At 44.8% G+C, this 19,995-nt stretch overlaps 1 protein-coding gene across 1 annotated transcript in view; it reads right to left on the minus strand.

Annotated features, from left to right (window-relative positions):
• Positions 1 to 19,995, minus strand: part of srrm3 (serine/arginine repetitive matrix 3) — a gene marked incomplete at its 5' end in the record, with an annotated part of 43,049 nt that continues 23,054 nt past the window's right edge. The window contains 10 exons of the mRNA XM_080509142.1: positions 1 to 951; positions 4,145 to 4,270; positions 4,346 to 4,591; positions 4,694 to 4,971; positions 13,915 to 14,077; positions 15,424 to 15,531; positions 15,879 to 15,929; positions 16,135 to 16,170; positions 18,977 to 19,045; positions 19,430 to 19,510. Of these exons, the coding sequence (XP_080365268.1) occupies positions 696 to 951; positions 4,145 to 4,270; positions 4,346 to 4,591; positions 4,694 to 4,971; positions 13,915 to 14,077; positions 15,424 to 15,531; positions 15,879 to 15,929; positions 16,135 to 16,170; positions 18,977 to 19,045; positions 19,430 to 19,510 (1,414 nt within the window). The 3' untranslated portion in view covers positions 1 to 695. The remainder of the gene's footprint in view (positions 952 to 4,144; positions 4,271 to 4,345; positions 4,592 to 4,693; positions 4,972 to 13,914; positions 14,078 to 15,423; positions 15,532 to 15,878; positions 15,930 to 16,134; positions 16,171 to 18,976; positions 19,046 to 19,429; positions 19,511 to 19,995) is intronic.

Below are 19,995 nucleotides of genomic sequence, written 5' to 3' on the forward strand. Positions count from 1 at the left end.
ACCCCGGTGTTGGACATACTGTCAAGGTCAGAGGTCATTCACCCCTCCCCCGGCAGTAGGGGAGGGCGGGGTCTCGTCTGGTGCATCAGGTGAAAACAACCCTCCTCAAACTATATGGAATATACAGTGCATAGTTTACAAAGCCATAACTTAGGAGAGTTTACATCTATACAGGCCAACCTATACAATACAGTCTGCATCAGCTAGAAAAAGTTCCTCCTGTTATTATTATTTTTTGCTTCCCAATTCATTTCTCGTTTGTTCGTGTGTTGATCTCTGTGCTTCGATGAGATGGAAGTTAGGAAAAAAAAAAAAAAAAAAAATTCCGTTGATGTTTCGGCGTCTTCTTCTCGGCTCCTTCTTTATTTTTTTTGTTTTTATCCCCTGGATATATATTTCTATACCTCTACATATTTATACAGTGTACAGCTGATAATGGATTAATTTTTGGTTGTTTTGTGGAAGATGAGAAACAAAGTGCGAACCATAACAGTGAGATTTGTTCTTTGGGCTCAGCCAATTCGTCTGAATAAGTTGCGTGAGCGAGGATGTGAGCAGTGGCGGCGCACTGCCCCTCCGAACCTCCTCTTTGATTCTGGGCTCAGTGTGGAGACGTGACGGTGCAGAGGGGGGGGCGGAGTCCTGTTGGACGTCGGTGCTGACTGGACCGGAGTGCGTCGAGTTCCTGCCAGGCCTCAGGAGCCCGGGCTGTCGTAGCTGCTGCGGCTGTAGTAGCTGTGGTGGCTGCGGGAGCGGCTGCGGCTGCGGCTCCAGCTGCGGCTCTGGCTGCGGCTGCGGCTCCAGCTGCGGCTCCGGCTGCGGCTCCGGCTGTGGCTGCGGCTGCGGCTGTAGCTGCTCAGGCTGCGGCTGCGGCTGGACCGCGACGGGCTGCTGTCCACGCTGGACGAGGACGGGCTGGGCCGGTAGTACGGGATGGGTCGCTTCCTGGCGCTGTACGGGGGGGGGGGGGGGGGGGGAGGGAGGACATCGGACAGTTTAGCTCTGATCAGATCCTAGAACAGTTTCACATCTGACATGTGAGCTGTTAAACACAGATGTGGTTTATGTAGAGCAAATTATTATTATGATTATTTATGACCAGTACAGGAGCTGAAAGAGAGCTGTTATGTGGGTTAAAAAAAGCTTGTGAAACACACACACACACACACACACACACACACACACACACACACACACACACACACACACACACACACACACACACACACACACACACACACACACACATTTCCTTTTGACTTTTTTTTTTTTTACCTATTCTCATTGCTTTGACTCAAAGAGACTCAATACACCATCTCGTGGTGAAAACTTGTATGGCAAGACTTACAATTACAATTTAATATTTTTGTCACATTAACATAATAAAGAAATTTTGGTTCTATATATAGCTTTGGTTCCAGTAAAATAGCAGTTTTAAAGTGGACAGTCACCCGGAATAAGAGTGTACTCCCTTTATTAATGTTTAAGGCTCATTGTTCTCTGTCTGCTTATGTGTGTGGTTTCAATAATAAAAACAACATGATTTTCAGCGTTTCTGACAGACATCGTTTTCAACAGCGATGTAAATGTGAAACTTTTCTGAAAAAAAAAATTGCAAAAATGCTGGGCTTTCACTTGAAAAATTGCGTAAAAGTGCATTAAAATGTATTTTATGGTTTTGATAAATTTCCCTTGTATAAATATATATAATTCATAGCGTTTGCCATTTCTATTTTTTAATAATAACAATTTCTTTGTTATAAGTGAAAGAAAAACTCTTTCTGAGCCCAAATTTCTATGAAGTTCTCTGGCGCCCCCCACTGGAGGACCGACAAACACTTTGAAAATCATTGATTTAGTCTGTAGCCAAATAATTACCAATTGGTGAGAAGCACACACACACACACACACACACACACACACACACACACACACACACACACACACACACACACACACACACACACACACACACACACACACACACACACACACACACACACACACACACACACACACACACACACACACACACACACACACACACACACACACAGTTAGGTGAAGCTGAAGCTCAGATTGCCGTGTTAATAGCCGCCCTGGAAGTGCTTCCTGGAAGGCAATTAGTTGTTAGCTCCCAAAAGAACCTCGTCTCCTCAGTGGAGGCCGACACCCAGAAGTAAAATCAAGAGTCAACCGTGCACGCAGAGATAAACGCTATCAGGGTATCCCTGCTGCAGGACGAGGCGCGCATCACCTCGTCCTGCAGCAGATCGCTCCACCTTAGCTTTTGTCTCTTGTATCTGCTGTGGGAATCAATAAAGCGCTTAAAATAAACCTTGATAGCGTTTTTTTGTTGTTTTTTTAAAATCTCTGCTTCCCCGTGTTAAAGCGTGAGTGCAGAACTGCAGCGGGGGCGCCACTTCACAGCCGGTGTGAGTTTCAGGAGTGGGGGAGAGGACAGAGACAAAGGAGGAGGAGCAGGACGGGGCCAGGTTTACTCAGGGGAGCGCCGACGGTTCAGCCGAGCCTCGGGAGTTCAGGTCCTGCTGCACGGCAACGGTTACCAGGGCAACAAGCCTGCCGCAGCTGAGTCGGGCAGCATCCCGTTGCCCCGGAGCCACGACCTTTAGGACACACGACAACGTAAAAGCACCTCGCATGCTCTGCAGGTCTCTTGAATCTGTTTTCTGTGGGGAAAGATTGTGTAAAACAACATGAAAGGATTGAAACTGAATGAAGAAAGATTGAATTTTTTGGTGAATGGGCTTCTTTATCAAATGTCATGAATTCCTCCTGGTAGACACCGTGCTCCTCGACAGGTTACACAGGATTCATGGATAAATGATCATTGATGAAGGAAACCTGATATCATTAATAACTGCAGCTATAAAACAAAGTAAAACAAACAGCCTTCCAGATGAGAAGGCAAACAACTCAATAATGTCACGATAGTCCAGTTCTTCAGGTGTTTTCAAAGCTGTGAAACATTTCTCACCTGTATTTTTGTATTAAAGCTTCCAATCTGTATATTTTCCTTCTTCTTCCCAAAGATTGAGTTTCACTGTGCAGCTGGATGTTGAGGCACTGATCAATCTGTCTGAATGATTATGAATCGTCCTGGTTTGTTTGGTGGTCCAGTGTGAAGACACTCAGAATGAACTTTTTGAAATATACATGTGTTCAATTGAATTTGAGAATTTTTAAAATATCAGCATATTGCCTGTATGGTGTTGATGAAAGTGACGGAAAACACATCCATTACTAAAACCAATATTTTACCATATATGTACGTGTACAACATGTTTGCTGTGTAAATGTGTGTCATTGAGCTTTTTTTGTGTGCCAACCAGCAGGAGTAAGTGTGTTTTCACCATTTTGCCCTCCGTAAAGACTGGCAGGCTCCACACACCTTAAGGTTTGTTCTTTGCTTGCTAACACTGTAGAGCACTGTATTAGAGCTCACTGATCACAAACAGGACCTGGCTTGTTAAAAATCAGCCTGCAAGTCCAAACACACACACAATTTATAGCTGAATCTCTCTATTGTTGATTACAGTATCGTTCTTTACTGTTTTGTTTGATTGTCCTGTAGTAACACTACTACTGTCATTTCGTCATATAGAAAAACGTAAGGAAGCCTTGTTTTGCACAATTTGTGATTATCTGCACTGGACCTGTTTTGGCTTCCCAATGAAAATATTTGAACACCAATGACAGACAAGGTCTGAGTGCGTACAGCCTAAACCCACTAAACCCACTAAACACACTCTGCACTTCCAAATTATTTTCCCAATGTACACATCTCACTGCACATAGACACATTTTGATACGCAAACACAATCTGTGTGCACAAAACCACATGTGGTTGCTATAATAGCCTGGCATTAACACACAGCTACATCATAGTGCAGGAAGGGAGCAACGGGTTTCTGGTGGTTCCTGTTTGATGAGCAGACTTTCCTCTTTGCCTCTGTTCGGGTCAGAGCTGTCGCCCCTCCTACCGAGGTGTAAAGCTGTGGAGGAGCTTTGATGACGATATTGTCGTTTCATCGTGAGCGCAGCGCTGCTCAATCACGGCAGACTTTAAGTGCACGTCGTCCCAGCTGTGGACATGAGAGGACGGGCTGCCGGTGTTTGTTACCTGGTGATCCTGCGAGCCTCCATGAAGCTGGGCGAGTCTCTTCGCCTCTTGCGTATCGGCGAGTAGCTGCGCGAGCGGCGGCGTGCTCGGCTGTCCGTGTCGGAGCGGTTCATGCTGTCCCGCTCTCTGCAGCACACAGAACATCATAAGCTGGAGTCGGACGGCGGCGAGCACAGAGCGTGACGTGAGCGGCCCTCCCACCTGGAGTTGTTCTGCCTGTTGTGGGGCGACTTGGCCTTGCTGGGCGCTCGGTCCCGGGAGGCGGAGCGCGACGACGAGCGCCCGCTGCTCCACGAGCTGCTGCGCTGCCGCAGGTTGGCTTTGCTCCGGGACTCCTCATTCTTGCGGCCGGACGCGTGGCGCCCCGGGGAGGCCGACGGGCTCCGGTGGTGCCCCTGCCCTCGCCCGGAGCGGTGGTGGCGTTTGGAGGAGTGGCTCCCTTTTGTCCTGGTGACGGAACACAGGAAAAACCCATCACGTCATTCGTCCGCTCACAGTGACGGGGTGGAGCCGTCGGCTCCTCGCCAACCCCCCCGCCGCCCTCCTCACTTCCTCTGGTGACGGGAGCCCCTCCCTCTGTGAGCGTGGTTGTGCTGCGAGTGTGCCGAGTCGCTGCTGCGAGCTGGGGAGTGTGGCCCCCTGTTGGGGCCCCTCTGGCCCCCTCTCCTCCCTGACGTCTGGCTCACGGCGCTCCCCCTGCCGTCCACGCCCCCAGCTGCCGCCGCCGCCACCGCCGCCTGGCTCCTGCCGGCGGCGCCATGGAGCCGCTGCTCTCTCAGCAGAGTGGTCTGGACGCCCGCAGAGCTCGCCGCCAGCAGACGGAGCTTCTGCAGTGGAAACAACGAGCAACACAAGGGGGAGAACAGAGGAAGAAGAAAAAGGAGAAAAGTAGCGTCAGAGTGTTTCCAGGCGGGCGACAGAGAGCTACGGTGTACTTGCCAAAAGAAGGTAAACATCTAAAAGAAAAAAGTCTAGGTTTTCTCCATATGGCTTATAAATAGTCCTCTATGGTGCAGCGCATGCAATACTTGGCATGCAAAACCATAATGAGTTGAAGAAATCATAATTGCAAAAAACAAACAAAACAAAACAAAAAAACTAGAAAGAGGAGGAAGAGAGGGAAAAAAAAGAAAAGAAAAGTGTGAACCAAATCAGTGTAGAGCAGAGGCAGAAAGTACAGAGCTACAGATTTCGTAGAGTAGAAAAAGAGGACTTTTTTTTTTTTTTTTTTTATAGTAATGATTTAAAAGAAATGAAACAGAACAGAAAGAGAAGACAACTTGACGGAACATCACAGAAATGGAAGGAACAAAATAAAGATCACAATTATTGAATCAATCGAATCAGAAAACAAATCGTCTGCTACTCAATTTTCTCTTTCTGGATTATTCTTATTTTCCTGAAGACAATTGCTGAGATGTGCACAGCGACCCATTTTCTCAGATTTTTTTTTTTTTTTTTTTTTTCAAATGGTTAATCTTGTTTAACTCCCTTCTGGTTAACATCCACTTACCAATAAAGTGGTATTCCCTCCTTTAGTAGGTAAGGTATGAAGAAAAGGGAAAAGTGGGGCAACATAAGTGCATCATTAGATTCACAAAATGCAAGAGAAAAAGACACAAAACCCTTCCCTGCCAGTGACTCATGAGACAATGCATGGAAATCAATAGAAAAGAACTGAAAAGCAGAGAGGAGAACCACAATGTGCAGGGCGTCCCTCACACACAGAGTCAATCCTCTGGGCCCCGGCCGGCGCTCGGCTCCCCGAGCAAAGCTTCGCCTCCCTCACCTTCTTTTCTTCTTTCCTCTTCAGGTGGTTTGTATTGGGCTCTACCAGCGGGCAGCTGTGACTCCACTGCTGCCTCACTGCCTCACTCTCGTCACTTGTCCTTCATACAAGCCGCAGAAAGCTGCTGCAGCAGAGTCTTTATTTCAATATGTCGTGGAAATGTGGTTATTCTGGGACTAACTGACATTAGGAGCATTTGATGACTTAAAAAAAAAAAAAAAAAGAAGGACAAAATAACGTTTTAGCTCTTTTGATTTAAAGCTTATTTTAGAGTACTATACTTCTGCAATGCTTAAAATTGTTGAATTACAGATAGATATCACGATGTATGTCATCAAATCCCACAAAAAGACCAAAATCAACATTTGATAAACGTTTTAGTTTGATTTCCGTGCACTCGTGGTGTATTTCTTTAATCGAAGTCACACAATAATTCCGTTTTTTGGACTTGACTCTCAAACACAAAACGTTCTGAAGAAAGCTGCTTGCAAATTTCACCTGCACAAATTGGATTTTACTCTTTTGTTTTGCATTTCGTGCATGTTGCATCCTCAATTTAGTATCAATCTGCTCGTTGTTATTGAGAGCCACAATGCAACAAATACAAATATATATCTGTATTGATCTATTATCAAAATTAATCCTTGATAACTCTTTTTTCATTTATATTTGAGTTTACATTGGCTAAGAATATGTACGTATGTATGTATAATATATCTTCTTGCGACTGCACAGGTGATAGACTATGATTAAAATATGTAAATATTATATTTAACTGGTCTAAATGTGAATATTGTTTGTTGCACTGTTGTATTTTGTTTGAAGAAAACACATTTAATGTTGATCCCAACAGGCAAAACGTCTGAGTCAACGTATAATTAAAAAACTTTAATTCCATACATTTACTGATTGAATGGAAAGTATGAAAATTATGAGTAACTTCCCTGCTGTTTCTATTTGGTCCACTGGGGGTCGCAATGCATCATTAGGAGGATCTAAAAGCTTCAGACCCCCTAGGAAATAGCTGGGAAAAACAAAACAATCATATCAGATATATTGACCTCCATCTTTATTTTACTTAATTTTATATTATTAAACACCACTAGCCTGGTAATTCAGAGTAAACGTGGAACCTTCTTTGTTCATTTTTAATTTTTAATGTAAGAGTCACATTGTGGTTGTTGGATGCTCATTTTAAGGGCAAAACTTTAGCTGTTTATTTGGTCTATCAGGAAGTTGCATGTCACATACATGCCAGCATTTTACAAAACAGAAACCCAACGTGACGCTTTTCTTTCGAGTTTCAATTCATTTGTCAGGAAGCATGTGTCCCTGCATGATGACTGGACTCGAATACACTTTAAATGTATATGTACAATATTTTAACTACATGTTTTCCTGTTTAATTATCATTTCACTGTTTTTCCTCAGCAATCAATGATCCCATGTACTTTGGATTGTTTCTGAAACTTGCATTTCTATTCTCAATGCGAATAAAATTTACTTCATTGATAGGAATTTAGACTTATTATACGACTTATATTATAATTTGCAGGCCTCATTAAGAAGCTATTTATCATTGTGACAGTTTGACCCAGTCGAAATCAAACTGATCAGTGTGGTTCCTCTAAACTAGAAAATAAAGCTACTATATTTGACTCGGGTTGTTATTAACTCAATAATAGTGCCCTACATTAAATCCTGCCTTGCTGTTTGTGTGTGAGAAAGCAGGAGGTATTGATCGACAGACTCGCGCTCTCTTGTCTTTGGTCTTTTCAAGGCATTTGTTGACAGTGAGAAGTAAAGCGAGCAGCGGCGGCCTCGTCCTTTAAAGCTGCACAGAACCTCTATTTTAAGCATTCGACCAAAATAGCACTCGGATCGGCGGTTCAGTGGGAGTTTGGGGACTGGAAGTGGTGATGCACAGTGAGACGCCGCTCATTGTAAGCAGGCCAGAAGAAGAGTTTTCTTTTTTTTCTTGGTCGGTATGAAAGCAAACACAGCTGGCTCTTTCTGCATGCATTATCGTGTGAACTGCTCTAAGAAGGTAGACGACAAAAGCACCGACTGACTCTTACAGAGAGGAGAGCTGATCTCCACCAGAGAGAGCGAGAGAGAGAGAGAGAGAGAGAGAGAGAGAGAGAGAGAGAGAGAGAGAGAACTAGGTGGAATAATAAGAGAACACACAGCCACTGGTGCTTATGACAAGTTGTTAAAAATCAATGTTGGTGAAGAAGAAAAATCATTGGACGGATGTACTAATTCACCGACAGACAGAGAGATGCTGGACAAACAGGAATGCATTCTACCAGAAGACAGAAAGAAGAAAAGAAGAAAACAAAATGGAAAGAAATGGACCTGGAAGATAGAGACGGGATATTGGACTTCAGAATGAAGTTAAGGAGGAAAGAGGAAAACCAGAGCTCTACGTAATCCAATCTTTTACGAGTCAAATCATAATTGATGAATTAATTTGGTTAAATACCATTGGTGAACAATAGAAGAGAGAGAGGGAGAAAGAGAGAGAGAGCGAGAGAGAAAGAAAAAGAGAGAAACATTGACGTCACTCAGGCTAGGGTGCTTGTCACATTCTCATCTGCATAAAGATCACGTGCGTAGGCAAAGCATTACCTACCTTCCATTTCAATCAGTGACACGTATGCAATATCAACAAAAAAAGGAAAGAAAGAAAAAAAGAAAAAAAGGAGAAAGGAATGTTCTCCGCAGCGAAATGGGAAAAAGACAATGACCTCTTTTAGTATCAAAAGCTGCATATTAAGTCCAGAGACTGAGGAGGAAGAAAACTCAAAGTCGAAAGTAAAAAAGAGAAGAGGAGGGCGGGAGGAAGAGGGAGGGGGAGGAGGAAAATAACAAGAACAACAACAACAAAAAGAAAGAAGGGAAAAAAAAAAAGCCCAGATGGAAGTCAGAACCAAACCCAACCAGAAACAAAGGAGATGAATCTAAGAGCTGTATGAGTTGCTTGGTCTTTTTCGCTTGTACGAAGGCAGCCATATTTGTATCAAAACGGGAGGAGGAGGAGGAGGAGGAGGAGGAGGAGGAGGAGGAGGAGGAGGAGGAGAGCATGCAGAGCTGACCAATGTGAAAGATAATGTGAGGAGAAAAAACAAGAAGAGTGAGATGTGACACAGGACACAGATCAAGAGGAAGCAGAGGTGGAGGAGGTGAAAGAGTGAAGGAGGAGGAGGAGGAGGAGGAGGAGGAGGAGGAGGAGGACGAAGGCTCAGTCACTGCTAAGATGGACAAACTAAAGAGTCAGCACATTAGAAAGGGACCCCAGTCACATTTTGTCCTGGGTCTTCTCCAGCAGCGTTGCACCTCTGTACTCTTTTTTTTGTTTTTTTTTGGACGTGAGCCCGTCTTTCTTCAAGGCTTTCCTTTTCTATTTGTTTATCACTACAAACAGGTGCTGCAGGAGGAGGAGCAGGAGGAGGAGGAGGGAGGGGGGCGGGGCTTCAGGAGCTTTGTCAAATCTGCTGTGAGTCGGCAGCGCACACGCTTCAAAATGGCTCGGGTCCCTTTTTAAAAGTCACGTTCGTTATAAATGTGCGTGTCTTCTCCCAAAAGTCCACGTGTGAACAAGACATCCGTTGATAAAGAAGAAGAGGACCTAGCCCCGTCTGGGACGCTTTCATCCAGCGTGGAGGAGGCGGCGACCAACGACCCCCCGCAGAGACGCAGAGAGGAAATGCGACGTGTCTTTAAACTGCCAGTCTTTCCTCTCAGATAACGCTGATTCCCGATGGAGCTCATGTGTCGAATCAGACTCATTACTGCCTCCTGGAGGCTCGACGGGGACCTTGCAGCGTCGTACCATGTCGCATTGCTTTCAAAACGCAAAACAGCTTTCGGTTCGTATCTGAAAAATAAGCTTCACTGATGAATAAGTCATCAAGACATTTTTCTTGCCCTGTCAGTAAAATAAAGGTTGTTTTTTTTTGTGATACTGTAGCAGCATTCTGCTGTCATACAGTGACATCTAGTGGTTGCATATGGCATTTTATATCACTTCTTAATATCAGTCAGTGGACAGCTAAATAAATGCAATTTCTAACCTGCAAAATGAAGAAAAGATGCACGAATTAAATGTACATACTGCACCTTTAAGAATTTGTTATTACAGATTGTCTTCATTGTATTTTGAGACACTTTCATGTCTTCCTCTCTCAGTTTGACTAAAATAGTACAATGTGCTAAATGTCATGTTTAATCAACTCAATTACAGAACTATTTCTGTAAAACTAATTTAACTTAAACAAAGGTTCCAAACACCGACTTTGTTTTTCTGCTGTTGCAACTGAGTATGAACTCGATCCAACTTCAGTGTGAACTTGTTAATTAAATGCTAAATATGGGAAACATCAGACTATTTCGTTAGTGTAGTTTCACATTAACCACATAAAAACTTAAACATGAATGAAACTATGTACAGAAAGTAAGGAAATTGACGCTTGTACAGTGCAAGCGGACGGTAGTATTCAGGTTTGCGTTGGCAGAGATGATTTGAAGTTTGGATTTTTTTCCCCATAAGATTCCAGCATGAAGTCATTCTGTTGCTCCATGTTTTGAGTTTTCTGAGAGAAAAAGACTTGAAGAAGAAAGACGGGCGTGTTTGATAAAAGCCGGTCGGCTCTCAGCCGCCCTCCTGCGGGGGCGTCTGTTGGACGGCGTCCCACACGGTGAACCAGACATCCAAACCGGGCTAGAGGACGACTACAGGAACACAAACTGAGAGATGACAGGTAGGAAAAAAAAAAAAACAACCCCTCAGAGCTGCTGAATCACACAACTGCTGCAGTGAAATCAAACCTCGGGTTACATCGGGGATCCGTCACACGCAGCCGCCCTCTGGTTCCCACTCTCACTTTTGAGTTTGATCAATTTTCAGTGTCAGCGTCTCATCAAAGTGAGCCAATCGCATGATCCTCTGTCACTGAAGTGCACAGGATCTAACACACCCCTCTCTCCTGAGCACTGAGTGGACGCAGGAGAGACACTGCCACCTCGAGGCAACATGCACGGCCGATGTGGTGAAGTAAAGCGGTCAGAGAGAGGAGCATGTGTTTAACCCCTGCTGGTTTATGTCTTCCTTTCTTTTCTTTTGTTTTGGGTTTTTTTTTTTTTCGTTTGGCAGGAGCTGTTAGACGCCTGGAGGAGAAGAGGATCTAACACTGAGCAGAGCGTGTGCTTGAGAAGAAAGAAAAACTGTATTGATAAGAAGAAAACTATTACACATACCCAGTTTAACCAACTTGGTCCAGTTCCAAAGCATTTGAGTGCTTTTTTTTTTTTTTTTTTTGTAAACGAGAGAAAGATTTGGGCATTTATTTCATGAAACCGATAAAGAACAAAACAGTAATGAATGAAATAAGAAGAGAGAGAGAGAGAGAGCGAGAGAGAGAGAGAGAGAGAGACCTCACAGACACATGCAAGCGTAGAGTTGGAATCAGTAGACATTGGCGGCCGTGTAGATTCAACAGACAAACCTCACTTCACCCTCCATCCCGTTTCATTCCAAAAACAACGCGCCATCACACCAAACATCTAAAGATGCAGGACTGAGCCCGTTCCCGTAATAACACAGAGTGATTTAAAGCCCCTTTAGGCTCACCAGAGACTAACAGAAACAGAAGAAGGTGCCAAAACAAACAAAGAGCAGCTCTCCATCGAGCAGGAGGAGTTTATGATTTATAGCACTTCAGGGTTTGAGAGGCTGTTTTTTTTATTTTTATTTGAAGGACAGCGCGCTGACAGATTTATCCTCTAAAAGGGCCGTTTTAGATTGAGCTGCAGTCCTAAAAGCCTGGATAAAAAGGAGTTCAACTAAGATAGTCAAAGATGAATTGCTGTAGGTTTTGAGTTTACTGTGCCATAGTTAGTAAAACCTGGTTGATTGCTCATGAAGTAAAGTAAAGCTCTCCGACACTCCGAAAGTGGATCTACACTCGACAAGAACAGAGAAATTGGTTTGTTTTTTCCCCCCCAAGTCTGTCATAAAGGGAAAGTAATTTCCGGTTGGAACATTTTATCGTTGTACGAAACAGAACGTAGGAGGCTTGTTTCTGATCGCTCATGTAAAACCGAAGGTCTGCCAAGATGACGTGTTGAGGACAAGAAAAGATGGACGTCAGCCTCCAAGAGATTTCTCTGTTCCTGCAGAGTGTGCGCACACCTTTACTCTCTAACAATAATCGCTGCTGAATTGCCTCTGGTTGTCCTTTAAAATATAGTTAAATAAAACTTTGTGATTCCTCCTGCTGATTATCCTTCAGCTCAGGTTGAAAGCTGAATGAATCATCTGTTGTCTGCTCTGAAAACTCTCTTCATTCTGAAAAAAAAAATATTTGATCATCTTTAAGAGTCATTATGACTTTTCTATTCAATTATGTTTTCTGTCTTTTTAATACAATGACAATATTTCAAATATTTCACTCGTACAGGCAGAGCGACAGATGAGTGATTCTAATTTTGATGAACGCTGATATTAATGTTCGTACCAAGCAGCAATAAAACTGTTTTGTGTTTGTCATGTCACAGAAAATTATATTAGACGTATTAAGACTTTGAGATTCACTAATGGCTCTTTGCTTTCAGACTGTGTGTGTGTGTGTGTGTGTGTGTGTGTGTGTGTGTGTGTGTGTGTGTGTGTGTGTGTGTGTGTGTGTGTGTGTGTGTGTGTGTGTGTGTGTGTGTGTGTGTGTGTGTGTGTGTGTGTGAGTGAAAGAGACACACTGACTTTTCCGCCATAACTCTATAATGAAAAGCCTGACCTCTAAATTACACATATTATAGTTATTTCATTATACCACGATAACGTGTTGACTATATTTATAACTTCAAAAGAGTTTATTTAGGCTGTTTATTTGTTGTTTTTGTCTTATAAGCCAGCAACGATGTGCTTCAAGTATCATTTAATAATCACCTGACACCACATACATGTGACACATTCAACAAGTTAGATAACTTTCATCATTCCAGGATGGATGGACACTTACTGAGTCTAAAAAGTTCTCATTAAGGTTGAATTACTGAGTAGAAAAAGTTGCCTACCATTCCAGATGTTTCATTATGACACAGCAAACCCACACAGTACAACTCCCCTGCTGGTGCACTTATTGAATCTTCCTCGTGCGTCAGCAGAAAACACTGGTTCAAATCCCCTCGTGGGTCTGATTGAGTCATGGCGGCTCTCCATTAAGTAATTGGATTAGTAGTAGGAATGGCAGATTTCTATCACTCTAAAGCACCGTCACACATCTGATTGCGACTCATGCAACACCAGAGGATTAAGACTTCATCTGTCACTTCTGATTGACACGTTTTCTCTGATATGTCTTCATGACTGGGACTTTTCTTTTTTTTTATTTCAGAGCATCCACACCTGTTCCTGACTCAACTTTAGTTGGTGAAATTGTCTCGTAATTCAGCGGGTGGCTGCTCGGGAAGAAACAACACCTCATTCCCTCCCCTGTTTTGACTCATTAGGAGTCATCACGTACCAGTGCGGCTCATATTTCCACCCCAGGTGTGCTATGCTCATGTTGTGCTCTGAACAGAAACACTACCACCTTTATTCTCTCAGTTACTGGCAGACGACAACAACAAAGAAAAAAAAAAAAGGAAAAACAACAACAACAACAACAACAACTAAAAACGGGATGGCAGAGGAGTCGCAGTGAGCCGGAAAGGAAGCAGTGGGAGCGGCAAAGTTTTCCCACACAGGACAGGAGAGTCTCACATGTCAAACATCACACCGTTGAATAACCAATCAGAAGTGGTCTGGAGGTGACCCAGAAAACAACAAATAAAGAGAAATGTCTCGGGAGCTAAGAAGATGGTTAGAACATATCTGCAGATACCAGTGGAGAGGGAGGAGGGGAGGAGGAGGAGGAGGAGGAGGAGGGGGAGGAAGAGGAAGAGGAGGAGGGGGAGAGGCAGCAAAGTGGAGGAGATTACGTACATCGTTCCCTTTCTCGGCCTCGCCGTGGTTGAGTCTGCCGGCCTTGCCGTTGCGGCCGCGCTGGGTGTGGTCGCCGTTGTGCCACGCCGCGGGGCCGTCTGGGCCGGGGGACAGCGAGGGGCCCGCCGCCTTCTGCCCGTCCGTCTTGTGCTTGGAGTTCAGCCTGAGAAAGGAGGGTCGCCTTCGTGTTACAATGAGAGCCAATTATATCTGCGATGTGATTTATCTCGTCCACTGAGCAGCACAGTTTGGATTTGTTTTTGACCGCTGACAATACAACCCCCCCTCTGTAAATATCCCTGTATTAACAAGCTGTAAAGATAACAGATCGGTGTCAAGTTGGAGTGCTAATGGCTGCGGAACATATTGAGGATTACTGCAAATTGACATTCATTTGGAGAATTGCTGGATAATAGATTCAGAAAAAACTCAAAACTGCCCGATGACGACGAACTCCTGGTGTCTGATTGGCAGAAAGTTAAAAAAAACACCAACAACACAGCATCATCACACAAGTGCACTCAATATTTCCAGGTTACTGTAACAGATCTAACTTTACTGCACAACGTACTGAAAATGACTTCTTGATTACAGTTAATAATTAGCGAGTTAGGTGATACCTTTAATTGCCTTTTTCAGTTTGGGTGCACACAGCTGCATCATTATAACTGAGTTGGAATAAAATGATCCAGTTTTTTCCTTCCAGCCAATCACACAGATGGCGGGGAGGAAGAAAAGAAGCGAAATAATGTAATTAAGGTGCGACGGCCCGGAAACAAAGTGGCTCTTTTTTTTTTCTACATGTACAGGCACGTACAAGAGATAATTCCTCTGAAAAGTAGAAAATTCCAATATTTTTATTGGCACTTTTTACTCTTTCCATTTGAGTCATATAATATGAAATCATCAGTATAGATAAACACAATGTTCTTAACTTAATACCACATAAACAAGTATAATATTTCTAGTCTTTAATGAACTTGATCAATAATTTCTATCACTGGACGTGTGCAAATATTGTGTGAACAGGCGCCAACGTGCATCTGATATATCTGTGCGACGTCACGTCTTCAGACCTCATAAATTAAATAAATTAATACAGCAGAGTCATATTCGCTTCACTTCCAGGTCAAAGTGAAACTTTTTACGCTTTGACTCAAGCAAGCCGGGGTGAAATGTGCCATGTCGCTCACCAAACGGCTGCTTTTAAAAGAGAAAAATTGCAGAAGTCCACGAGACATAAAGTGACTAACAGTGTGACTAACAATGATTATTTTTTTTCATCAAAGTGAACACGAGTGCGGAGTGAGATATCACAGCCGTTTAATGGGGGTTATTATGAGACATGGCGAGGAGCCCCATTTGTATCCTAATCTATCCCCCGAGGGCTCGGAGTAAATGAGCAAGAGACTGACAGTCACCAGGGCAACCGCGCCGCTGTCGCTACGGCAATATCAGTGTGTGACAGCCGGCATGTGTGTGTGTGTTGTGTGTGTGTTGTGTGTGTACCTGGTGGGAGATTTGGACGTGCTTCGTGTGGAGGACAGGGAGGCACTTCGAGAGCTGCAGCAGCTGCCTTGGCGCTGTGAACTCCTGCTGGGGGTTTCTCCAGGGGACCTGACGGATGAAGGGAAAAACACACGCACGCACACACACGCAAACACACACACACACGGAAAAAAAAAGCCATGTGTATGCGTGCATACATCATGGGGACACGCATGCCGTGGCCCAGCTCAGAAGTCAGTCTCTGCTGCTTTATGCTCGTTCACATGCCGCATGAGGCTGAGATGATGGCAGCGGAACACCGGGTGGAGGATTTACGAGAGGCTGAGTGTGATTCCAGTTGTCGCCCGTTGTTTGTTTTACGGGACTGAATTACTCCTACACGCCGTGGAATGCGGGGGAAATGAGGGCGCCCGTGTGGTCGAGGTTTCCAGGTGGTGTTTCCGTGTGTGTCTCACCTCTTCTTCTGTTTGTTCTTGTCTTTGTGTTTGTTCTTCGGGCTTCCTGATCTGAAACAGAAGCCACACGCGAGATAATGAAGTGCGGCGCGTCAAAGCGGGGGAAACGCGGTGAACCGCTCACCTACACGCAGATCGCACCGCCGTCGCAATAAACAGCAATCAACGGGCAGAAATGATCATAACAGGCGTTGAATAAGCTTTCAGGAGTGGCGACGGCATAATAAGATGCTTCACTTTACTGCTGCATACACACCTGTATCGCCTCTTTTTCCTGGAGCCAGACGTGGATCTAAAAAAAGAGAAATCATAGAGTATCATGTTAGTGAGACAACCTAACATCAACCGAAATAACTTAAATGAGGAAGCTTTCTAATGAGTCATTTGACAGGTCAGGAAATTACAACACCTGCTTTTCTATTTAAAAAAAAAAAAAAATACATATTATATTCACATGTAAAAAAGGAAAACCATGCTGCAGTTATATCTATGTGTGAAACGATATATATTAGTCCCTGCTTTCATTTCTTGTATAGTTTGTGTGTCTGCTGTAAAGCATCATGGCTTGTATTTGATTTATGGTAAATCATTTGAAATGTTTTCTGTTGTACAGACTTAATTCTAAATGATATATATTCCATTGGAGGCCGCACGGTGATGCAGTGGTCAGCGATTTCGCCTCACAGCCAGAATGTTGTGGATTCAAATACGAGCCGGGCCTGTGTTGGATTGTAAACATGTCCAGAGTGGATCCTGCTCTCCCTCATAGTAAGCTGGGATTGGTTCCAGTGCCCAGGATGAAGCAGTTATAGAAGATGGATGGATATTTCTATATGATGCAAAATGACAGATAGATTTCAGTTCCCGCTTGTCCCTGGAGGGAATACTCCAGCATGTTCTCCCGCTGTTTTAATGACGTGCTCTCCTTGCAATCTGAATCACATGCATACATCCATAGACGTCCCGGGAGACGCCCTCAGCCGGATTGCAACCCGCAGCAGCTCAACGCCGCCATATTTTTTCAATTTCTGCCCGTGGAAGCCACACGGCAGGAAGAAAGTCTCATTTAATGACTCCCCTCTTCGGGAGAGTGATAATTGAGGAGGCCGGCCGTCGCAGAGTCCTCGGCGTTGGACTGACACATCACCTTCATATCACTTTCACCCCGGTTGCAGTTTCCATGGTGATTAGTCGAGCCGCTCGGCGAGAGTTGTAGCTATTTTCCTGAAGAGTCCTACATCCCCCCTGCTGTTTTTCCACACCTACGGCATGCGGCAGAGTGGGAGCGAGCAAAGTGTGTAGATTGGGCTGAAGAAAGGGGAGTAATAAAGCTGTCACAGTAATGTATGTGAGTCAGAGCCCCCACTGGAGGGGATTCGGCCCGGGGACCGCTCTGCGAGAGGCGGGGTGGCGGGGGGGACACACACTCTTCATCATTCTTCTGGTCTCATCCTCCTCGCCATGCCTTCCGAAGGCGAGGACGCAAACGCCGGGGGGGGCGACCCCGCTCAAACGAGGCTCGGATTTATCAACCGAAAGCGAGATGTAATCAGGAGAAACTGGAGAGTTTCAGCAAACTAAGAGGAGCCTTAAAAAGCAGCATCAAAGGAGATTATCTCCTCTGGGAGGGACCCTGCATCCCCCCCCCCCCCCCCCCCCCCACCCCCCCGATACATTATTCATATATCAACAGTACCTGCAATGCAGAGCATCCTTGCTGTGAAGCAGGGAGGGAGGCAGAACAAAGGGGGGGGGGGGGGGGTGCGGGGGCTTTCGGGGGGGAGGAGGTGGATGGATGAGGGCTGGGAAAGCAGAGCGGGTCGGTGCAGCGATGCTCAGCTATTTAGAGAGAGGCTCATTTTTCTTGTGTTCGCGCACCAAACATCCACACTGGGTTATTAGAGCAGCACATTTAGCCTCCGCTCCACTCGCAGTCGGGAGGAAGGGCATCTTTCTTTTCTTCTGCTTTCATTCCCCCCCCCCCCCCCCCCCCCCCCCCCCCCGTCTTCCTTCCAGCCCGTGCTTTCATTCTGGATCTTACTGTCCTCTGCAGTTCTTCTCATTTCTCCTCTGCACCTTCCCCATCTTTAACCTTTTCCTTTTCATTCTTTTTTTCACCTCCTTTCATTCATCCTGAACCCGACCTTTGTCCTTTTTTCCTTTGTCCTGCTTCAGTCTAATTTTCTCTTCCTTCTTGTCCGTCCTTTATTCATCTCAATAGTTTTTTTTATTCCTTTTTAATCTCCAGCTTTGTTCCAATTCATACTCGCACTTCCGTTCTCCATCATTTAACAGACTCTTTAATTCTTCTTACTTACTCATCTGTTTTTTTCCTTTTATTGTAGTTTTACTACTACTTATTTGTTTTATTTTTAATCGTTTTTATTCTCTCGTATCTTTGTTCCTGTTCCTTCTACGACAAAAGGGACTTTCCTTTTTCCTTATGCTTTTGTTCTACCGCATTTTTTTTGTCATCTGTTCACTTTCCTCCCTCTTTATGTCTCCATTGTCTCTTTTTCTTTTCCAGCCTCACTAAAATCTTTTCAAATATCACGGTCTTTTGATTTTGTCTTTTCTTCTCTATGTCTCCTTCTGCCTTTCTTCCTTCTACTCTTTACACCCCACGTCTGCCCTCTTTTCCCTTCTTTTCCTCTGCTGGATTCTTTCTGTGTTTTTTCTACCTTTCCCCCGTTTATGCATCCATTTTCCTCTCCGCTTTCTCTTCCCGCATTGACCTGCTTGAAGTGTTTTATTGCGGTTCCAATTATTACATTTTTTTTCATGTTTTGCTTCACTTTGTTTCCTTTTCCAGGATTTTTCTGAGACAGCAAAGCACATCAAATTGAATCCTGTGCAGCACCTGTTGCCCCCTCTTTCACGCCTCTTTCTTTTTGAACAGTTGACGAGTTGCCGCCAACGAGAGGAAAACGAATCCAGCTGAGAAATGTGAGTGATTTCAGTAAAACTCTCTGTTTCCTATGAATGAAACATGAACCTGTGCGCGACCTCCTTCGCTGTGAGGACAAACTCTGAAGAAGTCAAAGGTTTCTCACTCATGATGACATGTGACACACACACACACACCTACACACACACACCTGTCGCGTTTGTGTTTCTTCCCACTCTTCTTCTTCTTCTCTCTGCGGGAGGGCGAGGAGCTGCCGAACCTGTTGATGGAGAGAAAGAGACGCAGGCGTACCGTGACTGCAGAACGACCAGGAGGACTGGGGTTTGTGCCTTTGTGTTTTGCTAAACGGCGGTGTCATCCTCCAGTAGCTCGTCTCTCTTCTCTCTCCGCTCTCTTTTGTCTGCTCTATTCTCCACCTCTGATTCTCTCGCCTCCTCACCCTCTTTCTCCCACCTTTGGCTGACCTCGTCAAAAAAGCCGAACGGAAGACGGGCTTCGCGGTCGCTCCCCCGCCCTCCCCCCCACAGGTTCGCTATCTGATGGCTCTTGTGCAACATTCACACCAAGGTAATTGGAGGAATGATAATTCTGTCGGCAGAGGACAAATGGAGGCACTTCATCAGCGGGAGCCGTTTCCACTCACCGGCTCCTCCGACGGCCTGATTTCTTCTTCTTCCTCTTCTTCGGACGAGGGGATGGAGAGCTGCTTGATTTCCTCTTCACCCTGAATCGGCCGTAGACGGGAGAAAAACAGAGAGAGAGAGAGAGAGAGAGAGAGAGAGAGAACCAGCGTCAGGATGGCTGGACTCATCCACCAGTGATTGCTATTATAATCATTTTCTACTTTTCCATTTCAGATTACAGTTATTTGCCGCGTCGATAACTAGACGATAACTGTGTTTTCTCATTTCCTCCGTTCATTCAGCCGTAGCGCAATATTCACGCAACGCGGTCGACGCATCCCAACAACAAATGACTTGGAGGAAATGACACTTAATCTTGTCCACAAAGTGCCACATACAGACGGCGGCACCCCAAAGACCATCTGTATGATGGTTTTCAAATAATAATGGGTGTTTATTGCTACGTGGAGGCCATGGCTGTGCCTGAACCTTTCTGATGTCTTCATCCTGAGATCACATTAGTCTATATGTTGGGATGTTGAACACATGCAGCCGTGGCACTGCCAGCTAATTTGTCGCTTATGTG

This window comes from Blennius ocellaris (genome assembly GCF_963422515.1).
Source record: "Blennius ocellaris genome assembly, chromosome: 14".
Lineage (NCBI taxonomy): Eukaryota > Metazoa > Chordata > Actinopteri > Blenniiformes > Blenniidae > Blennius > Blennius ocellaris.